General features: G+C 41.2%; 2 protein-coding genes across 2 annotated transcripts; both read right to left on the bottom strand.

Moving 5' to 3' along the window:
• Nucleotides 1–1,374: 1,374 nt before the first annotated feature.
• LOC118423981 (fatty-acid amide hydrolase 1-like) lies at nucleotides 1,375–5,414 on the bottom strand. The gene is made up of 8 exons (XM_035832349.1): nucleotides 5,293–5,414; nucleotides 4,639–4,739; nucleotides 4,255–4,354; nucleotides 3,973–4,013; nucleotides 3,811–3,850; nucleotides 3,471–3,582; nucleotides 3,085–3,230; nucleotides 1,375–2,356 (listed from the first exon to the last, which is right to left on the bottom strand). The coding sequence occupies exons 1-8, from the start codon at nucleotides 5,395–5,397 to the stop codon at nucleotides 2,243–2,245; spliced, it is 759 nt and encodes a 252-aa protein (XP_035688242.1). The 5' UTR covers nucleotides 5,398–5,414; the 3' UTR covers nucleotides 1,375–2,242.
• A 474-nt stretch (nucleotides 5,415–5,888) lies between these two features.
• LOC118424915 (vitamin D3 hydroxylase-associated protein-like) lies at nucleotides 5,889–8,284 on the bottom strand. The gene is made up of 4 exons (XM_035833721.1): nucleotides 7,841–8,284; nucleotides 7,240–7,446; nucleotides 6,608–6,648; nucleotides 5,889–6,046 (listed from the first exon to the last, which is right to left on the bottom strand). Exons 1-4 carry the CDS (start codon nucleotides 8,098–8,100, stop codon nucleotides 5,889–5,891), a joined length of 666 nt encoding a protein of 221 aa, XP_035689614.1. The 5' UTR covers nucleotides 8,101–8,284.
• Between the last annotated feature and the right edge of the window lie 605 nt (nucleotides 8,285–8,889).

Below are 8,889 nucleotides of genomic sequence, written 5' to 3'. Positions count from 1 at the left end.
AAACGCATAATGTATACAGATGTAGTATAAGTTCAGAGGACAATAGACCAGATTTTCAATGATAAGAACTACCCTGCCCCCTCACCAGACGAACAAAAGCAACAGACATAACATTATGATAGTGGGAATTTTCGGCCCTTTTTTCTCAGGACTAGCTCACATACGCAGCACGATTTATGAATGCATCATCACTATATAGCAAATAAGGTGACGTTGTAAATGATAGCAAATATTAAGCTTTCACGTGATATGTATGATAAAATGAAATTTACAATGTAACAACGGGCATATAATCGAACAAACAGTAAATTCAAGTTTGATTTGTTATTCCTCTTGCGATTGTGCACGTTCCACCTGTGCAGTTTGACTATGCTATTTTGTTACATGTTTGCCTTCTTTCCTTTATAGTTACAGTGTTAATATACCAGGTTTTCTACGAATCATATGTTCGGTGTAAACTTAGTATAAACTTCAGTACAATGCAATGGTGGATGTTCGTAATGCCTTGTGGCAAATAGGCCGCCAGATTTTATTGCTGTGCTATTAGCAGGGCATATCTTTACAGGGGGTGTTGCTAGCCAAACACTTAAACTTGTCGAGGCACAGGGACATTTCGTTGCAATGGTGGATGAGAAAGATTCAAGCAGGCCAATCCTTTGTGGTAAACGATAATAGATTATAAAGCACACCCACCCCACCATAAACTGCTACAGATCTCTGAAGGTCTTGCAAGGCTTTCCGACTTTCTTCCCTCTTCTTTAAGGCTTTCTTCTTTACCTGATGTCTACGGTAGACTTTCAGGCCGACATAACAGCTCAGGACGCCGGCTGACACGGCAGTGTAGGCGACTATAGATTCCGAGCTATTCATTCTGTCCATTACAATGTTGTAGACCCTATCCATGGTGCGTGGGTGTGTGTATCACATGATAAGACATACATCACCAAGAAAACAAAAACAAGAGTCCGTAGGACACAATGCTCCGTGAAGAATTATGGTGTTTGAAATATTCCGATGGTACTTGATATCTGTATAACTATACCGAAATGTTAAAAGTCAAATGTCTAGACTTATCCATCAAAAGGATCTTCACTATAGACTGCAAGACAAAAGCAAATTATGAAAGACTCATCTTACTAAAGAAGGCTATTGCAGCATTTGCTAATTTATGATGGAAATTAGGCCCTGATTCGCCCAAATTAACAATTTGGGAGTAAGACTTTATGTAGCCCTGAATAGCATTTTTGGATAGAAGACGTAGTTGGAAAAGTTGCGATAACTTGTTTTTTAACGATTATTTCAATAATTGTCTATATACTAGTGAATTAATGAGATAGAGGCACGCTATCACATTTTTTCTCTAGCAGACACAAATTTAGACCATTTTTTAAAAATTTTTACTAGTGAAATAATGTCATAGAGGGGTGTTATTACATTCTTTCACTAATTGACGCAATATTTTTCTTACTAGTGAAATGGTGTGAAAGAGGGGTGCTATCACAATATAGAAACCATCTTAATGCCTATTACTAGTGCAATAATGGGATAGAGGTGTGCTATCACATTCTTTCACTACAAGGCACAATCTTAATTCCTCTTACTAGTGAAATTTCGGTGTGTTTGGTGTTTTATTGAACCTTCCACTTTGATTTAATATTGAAGGCAACTTTTATTCGCACCCTCGTATGAGTCACACCCTGTTGTCACAACATCTGCATTATGCACAACTCACCACAGAACTCAATTCTCAGCTACATGGCTAGTTTTCATTATAATGAATTTAAATTAGAAGCTTATTTCCTTCTTGCGTATACAGCAGTGAACAACCCTTCAAACAAATATTATCCTTAGCATATTTTAGCTACAAGGCGTGAAACAGAATAACATTCTTTCCTCATTTCTCTGAACATAAGCCCACTCACACCCGAGGGCCAGTGAAGGCCCGTGAAAACTTGTGTAAAAGTTGTGTAACGTTGTTAACAAGCCTTCTCAGTAAACTATCATTACAAAGCCAATCCTGATGTAGACCTAACAGAATAGCCTCCATAGCAGGCTGTTTGGGCCTTTTTTGGCGCATAATTTTGCTGGTCATTGTACTGGGTCGTTTGTGCCGCTGGCTCTTATGTGTGTGTACAGCAAAAGTGTATTATGGGCCAAAACAAGAAGACGACAAAAAGGCCCAGAGAGCCTACTATGGAGGCCACAAACAGATGCCGACATTTTGAAACAGTTAAAAGACAGTTCACACGGGACACAGAGTCTCCACTTCCTTCATGAGCCTGAGGCACTTCTCCTCCTGCCACGGCAGCGCCACACACTGAACTGCCACGGGCAGCCTGACCGCGCCTCTGGTTGTCTGTGGGGAAACAACAAACGTAAGGATAACTTCCGTGAAAACGGTCGATATGTTTGTTTTAGTGTGCGTACGCAGTATGTGACTATTACAGAGTGGCAGCACGTAAGGCAGAAGTTGTGCAGTGTGATACGTGGAGAATGATGTACCCCAGAGTCAGGATGACATGGCTACACCAACCTAGTCATATACGGTCGTTAAGGGGACCTGTTTAGAGCTTTTTGTCAGCTAATCGTATCATTCTCTTGTTCATAGAGTGACAGACACTGACAAATATACTGCACCCTTTTCTGTGGGATGCAACAAACCTGTCCTGCTGGCACTTTTTAAAAACATTTTAACCTCCCTGAGTTGATTGCCTCATCAGATTTTAGTAAAACTTGACTTTTTTGTGCTGCTGCTGCAGATTTACTTCCCCATTCGGTTGCTGTGGTAGGCCGCATTTATGTGAGAAATACTCCCAAGCACTAAACATTCAAGAGTCATGTACAGGCATCATATATCTGCAATCATATACATGTATAAGGACCCACCAGGACAAGGGTTTTTGATATTCATAATTCAATGGTATTGAATGCTAAGAAGGGGAAATAGTAGAAATAGAACAGACAAAAAGGTTTACAACTACAAGTACTCAAAACATTTTCCCACATGCGTATTTTGTACTCCAGGTTCATCGTTTGGGATCTGGCTATTGATCATTTGTCCTGAAGACTTGTTATTTTTCTTGCCTCTTTTATGACCTTGTCCATCAAGTCGTTTCCATAGCCACGCCAATCATCCAGCGGCCTGTCATCCTCCTCTGTTACCATGGTTACAGGAACAACGCCGGCAGGAAAGTCGAGGAGGTTGAAGAGTGAGCAGTAGACTGTAGCGGCTGTACAGTCATGAATAGTGTTTTCACTAACTCATCAAATATAGGGGCAACATAGAGTTTATCTAAAAGCAAACTTGCACCAGTTATGATTATGATGTCATGACACTCAACAGACTAAAAGAAATAGTCAAGGCACAATAATATCACACAACAATCTTTTAAAATGTTTGAGTCAAGGGACCAACAAAACAAGCCCAAATGCAGAGATAATGAATCTGACTTTATATGATTTGAACTAACCAAGTGCCTTGCTAGCATGCTCCGGTTTGCACGCAGGCATGCCGAACGCTGGACACAGAATCAGATCTATGTTCTTCTTTTTCAACTCTTCCAGAAATTGCTCAATGTACTTCTGTAGAAAAGGGAGGATGATACAATGTATAAACGTACAGCAGCTGGGTTGTGTATTGGAAAATCTTGCTTTGTTACTTGTGATTTAGTGCTCGTTTGTGTGTTTGCCATAACCCTTTCGTTTAGTACATTATCAAAAGTGAAAGCCTGGAAAGTTCCAATCAAAACAACATTGAAAAACGATTGGACAGATAAAAAACCTAATATTTATTCATGAAATTTCACACACCTCCCTCTCGTCCAACCTTTGCCACAGATCATAGATTGACCTGGAATAGGAGAAACATGAGAAACATCACTCACCCTGATGCTTTCAAAATTTGTAGACTCACCCAAAGTAGCTACTACAACGAACGGCATTTTTAAGTTATAAGGCATTGGATTTACATACCCAATCAACCTGTGAGACATCATCTTGGCAACTCTTGGCCACTGAAAGACAGGAAACATTGTGATAACGGCGGACTCGTATTAGATGGTGGACAAAGGCACAACGTGACGTAACCACTAGTGGACCATTTCCCCCCAAAACCAACTATACCAACTATACATATAGTGGCGTTAGTGGCATTAAAAGTACTATTGTAAGTAACGTTGTTGTGAATATGTGTTATCTATCTTTGCAACTGGGTCCTATACAACACAATAGAAGACAATTGATGTAGTTACTTACAAAAGGCTTGAGAATTAAGCCTTGAATCTTGCGCAAAAAGTGAGGCATTGTCCACAAAGGGATTTGCCTTTCAAGGTATTCGTCTATCACCTCGTCTTTCCTGAAACGATATTAGGATTATATTTTGCATATCAATGTCTATACATATCTTTAATGTCTCAGAAGCCTTCATCTTGGACATATATTAGTCAAAATACAATCGCTGCAAATATGTACTTAGAATCGTGAACCAATAGCCCGTAACCTCCTTGGTTTGACCAACTATAAAGATCAAAACTTGTTGTCAAGGTCTTGTTGTTTGATATGACATTGAAATTAATAAACACAATAATTAACATATGACAAAGACACAGGTGGTACTTTAAGGCAGGTAAACACACTCACAGCCATTTTGTAGAGAACGTCCGTCCATTATCAGCTGTGACTAGTCTCAAGGTCAAGTCAATAACGGCTCGAAAATCATCTGGTGGATCAAAGGCAACCAGCTGAAACAACATTAATTGTTAATTCCCAAAGAATGCATCAGCAGATATATTGGTCTCTGTATCAGACAGAATTCATATTTTTTTACAAATATGAATCAGATGAATAGAAGAAAAACAGCAAGAAAAACAGTTCGAGAAAGCTTGTGTAACACCATAATTTAGTCACAATAAACACTCCTTCACATGTGAGGTGGCAGATAAATCCCTTATGTCATGAGGAGATAAAATCTATTGTGTTTAAATGATTTGTACAGTCTGTAAGTCAAATTCTCCGTAGCTTAATTAACGTTACCACAACATAACTCTGTAAGTGCTAATGTTGGGCTAACGTCACATTTCCAAACCGGGATATTTGTGGAAACGAAAAATGGAAATTTATACGTAAAAATTAATAAATAATGCCCCTGACTATTCTCTTTACATTTTGTGTAGTTTGGTGTCTTTTATATCATACTTTTCGTTCCCGAAAGCTGCCCGGCCGGGCCCCGGTCTGAAAATGGGACATAGGCCGTGCGCAGTATCAGTAGACATTGAATATCTTCATGAATATCACCGTGTGACCAGCTTTCTCCAAGGCTTCCTTTGCCATGATGACAGCCCTCCCCATGGACGGGGTGGGGGGACAGCACGGCATGGTGGTGAAATATCCTATCCGCATGGGCTGATTATCTTCATAAGTCTGTGAGGTGATGTAAAAACATGGTATCTAGCTCTAAGCAACACCCTTTTAAAATGTATAGGATAAAGCGTATATATTGATATTTATGACACGTGGGACCTTATTAGCATGGCACACACACACACACACACACACACACACACACGAAGACGCACACACACATAGACACACACACACACGAAGACGCACACACACATAGACACACACACACACACACACACAGGCACACACAGGCACACACACACACACACACACACGAAGAACAGAGTTACCATAGTTTCTAGAATTATGTTGATGAAAGTTATACATCCACGAAAACAATATTTAATTCACTCTCAACTGGATTGTAGATACGTAATTACTTCCGGCTATTTTGAGTGACATTCATCACTCTTCTTCTAGTGACGCTAAAGAAGAGAGATAGACGTTAGTCGAAACGATCGGAAGTAATCTCCGTATCTTGTCCAGTCTTAGAGATTAATTTGTATTGTGATAAGTCCCACCTCTTGTTGGAATGGTATGGGTGCCACCCGCGGGTCCAGTTGGAACATGTCCGGTACTAGCAGAGCCTTCAGACCCAGGGCTAAACTGTCAACATCTCTGGCCAGAAGACCAGGAGCAGCAATAACTGAGAGGAGAGCATAGAATCTAGAATCATCGTTAGAGTAAACTTGTAGTAGTGTATGTAGTGCTGATCCAACCATGTCAAACACTTGCAAAATGCATGTGTAAGACCTGTCCTTGGTGCTGAACGTACCCACAAACAATTCGCAATTTTGCTTGAAAGTTCATCTGTAATCGTTGTTAGAGTAATGGTTATCTAGTGTATGTAGTGCTAATCAAGCCAAGTCAAACATTGGTTAACTGCTTGTGTAACACCTGTCCCTGGTGCTGAACGTACCCACAAACACTTCAACTTAGCTTTAAAGTTCATCCGTATTGTAATTTCCTCCAACACAAGATAGAAGGGCTAGGCGTGACTGGGGGGGGGGGGGGGGGGGGCTCCAATTTGTGTCTCACTGAGTCACCGACGTCAATGAATTCGTTGATTGATTGTTCACTCCTTTACGAAGGCTGGCTTAGCTGAGTGTAGAACATGTTTGAAATGAATAGTTAAGAGTGTGTTTATCATGATTTGATTGACTGACGGACGTGGGATTAAAGGGAAGGGTACGTACACCACACTTACCTCCCTGTATTCCAGGAGTTCCTTTCAGCAAACCTCTGTCACTGAAAAATATGATAGATTTAACAACAATGAGGCTACTACCAGCAGTGCACTATTGGGGAAAGGTTCAGCGCGTATCTCAAATTGGCACAAAAGGGCACAATGTCTTGCCTGCAATTGAGGTTTTTGAAATGTTTGCAATCACTGCAAATTTCTTCTTGGAGAATTTCTAATCATTGCACATTAGTTTTGAATTCAGTGGCAACGCTGCCATTTCCAGCAAAGTTCTATTGTCCCATTTCTGTCTGATTGCAACATGAGATATTGCGGGTGCGCAAGTCTGTAAGGGTGATGAAAATTGGCGCAAATTCATCAAGTTGGTGCATTTTTTATAATCCAGTGAGATACCCACTTTAGTCAAAGCTATGAGTTGACATTGATCTTATAGCTAATCAAGATACTTTTATGACAACTAATAACATACAAGAGCTACGATAATTCAAGATGGATTGGATCATCGATCAGGAAAGAAAAGAAAAATGTTTTACAAAGGAGGATACCATATGACGATTGAAAACATGGTACAACGAAGTTATGACAGACAGGTAACTGTTTCAGAATTCAGCTTATTCCTTGATTCCGTTTTTCTATACCTGATCCTCAGGCCAGTAGGCTTGAGTGCGCAGATCCCGCAGAAATGCGCGGGAATTCGGACACTTCCGAGCCCGTCACTCCCTAACCCCAGTACCGACCCTCCTGCTTTGATCAGTGCCGCCTCCCCACCTGACGATCCACCCGATGTCCGCTCGGGGTCAAGCGGGTTCACGGTGTTACCAAAGACCGGGTTGCTGCAGGAGTAACTGTGTAATGGCAGAGAGGGAGCAATGCATGTAAAATTATCAGACTATATATAAATCTCAACAGGAGGAAGTTCCACCTTCAAGCTGCCCTAAACTTTATCTTATGGAACAAGCTTCCAGGTAGCTGGGTTGCTGCATGAGTAACTGCGTAATAGCACAACAGGAAGGATGTATGTGAAATTTATAAAAGGACTTCAGAAGTTCAGAACTTTTCCCGGGTTACATAGTTCCGTCACTTTGAAAAAAAAAAACGTTTTTCAGAGATCTTTTTGTCATCGCAATCTAGTTAGTACCAACCAAAACACTTGAGTGTCTATCAATGTGCCTTAACTGTTTTGTGGTGAAATACTTCAGATGTAAATAAAACAAACATACATTGCCTATTTTTTCGTACCTGAGTAGACTCTGTGGAATGTTGGTCCTCACAAAAGGCACGGCTCCCTGTTTCTTCAGCACCTGGACAATAACAGCGTCCTCACCCGCAGGTGTTTCCAGGTACTTCGTCACGCCCAAGGTGGTCACCATGCCCTGGGCAACAGAATTAACCCTTTCACAGAGGTCAAAGCGCATGTTATTGTTATATGTATTCAGATTATGTATCAAAGGCCCCGATACGAAAACAGTCCTTGTCTCGACCATTGTTTCGATTTGCATAACAATGTCTAGATGGGCAACATCAGCACTCAAATACTACAAGGGTCCATCAACGGTAGGAGGAGCCGCTGGAGACCACGAAGGAGGTGGGGCGATGACGTCCGAGAGTGGATGGGCATGCCACTGGCTGAGTGCGCCCACAGAGCCAGAGACAGGAGGGAGTGGAGGAGGCTGATACTGGATAGTCCCCGACCCTCAGACATGAGGATGGGACTAGGTAAAGGTAAAGGTCTAGATGGGTTTTGTTATCTTTTCCAATGCCTTCACCTTTGACATATTGCATAAAATTCCTGTCGCTGTCCTGATCTCTGTTAGCCTGGGTACCATCCTATTTCTACCGGGCTCCTTACACTCACTTCACTAAAAAAATATTTCTTTAGGGAAGTGAGTGTAAGGAGCCCCGGTAGAAATAGGATGGTACCCAGGCTATATCTCTGTGAAAGTGCTTATTACTATAATTTATGAGGGAATGAGTGCGTAGATGGACAAATGTGAAAAAGAACAAGAGCTATCTAACGCCTAAACATCGTAACCATAGCTTGTTCAGGACACGAGGTATGAAAACATGACGTTCCGCTGCAGTAACAAGGAAAGCCGCTAGGAGACCCAACATCTAATCATTTTCAGCTTTTGTCACACCCACCAGGAAACCAATCCATTGAGCCGTTGTGAAGTACCTTTTATATCTCGTGAGTAGTACAAACAGCAGACACAGACTCGGACACAGACACATCACATACACAGACACACACACACACACACACACACACACACACACACACACACACA

The sequence above is a fragment of the Branchiostoma floridae genome, chromosome 10, assembly GCF_000003815.2.
Source record: "Branchiostoma floridae strain S238N-H82 chromosome 10, Bfl_VNyyK, whole genome shotgun sequence".
NCBI lineage: Eukaryota > Metazoa > Chordata > Leptocardii > Amphioxiformes > Branchiostomatidae > Branchiostoma > Branchiostoma floridae.
Note: the sequence above shows the minus strand (reverse complement) of the source record. Positions and strands in the feature narration are given on the sequence as shown.

Excerpts from the sequence above, each read along its gene's own strand:
- LOC118424915 (XM_035833721.1), bottom strand. The coding sequence starts at position 8,100 with ATGCAAATCGAAACAATGGTCGAGACAAGGACTGTTTTCGTATCGGGG. Across the intron at positions 7,447-7,840 it reads ATTCCACAGAGTCTACTCAG|TTACTCCTGCAGCAACCCGG; the intron begins GTACGAAAAAAT and ends GCCATTACACAG. Across the intron at positions 6,047-6,607 it reads AACTCCTGGAATACAGGGAG|TTATTGCTGCTCCTGGTCTT; the intron begins GTAAGTGTGGTG and ends CTCTCCTCTCAG.
- LOC118423981 (XM_035832349.1), bottom strand. The coding sequence starts at position 5,397 with ATGCGGATAGGATATTTCACCACCATGCCGTGCTGTCCCCCCACCCCG. Across the intron at positions 4,740-5,292 it reads TGGAGAAAGCTGGTCACACG|CTGGTTGCCTTTGATCCACC; the intron begins GTGATATTCATG and ends ATGTTGTTTCAG. Across the intron at positions 3,583-3,810 it reads AAAGGTTGGACGAGAGGGAG|AAGTACATTGAGCAATTTCT; the intron begins GTGTGTGAAATT and ends CCTTTTCTACAG.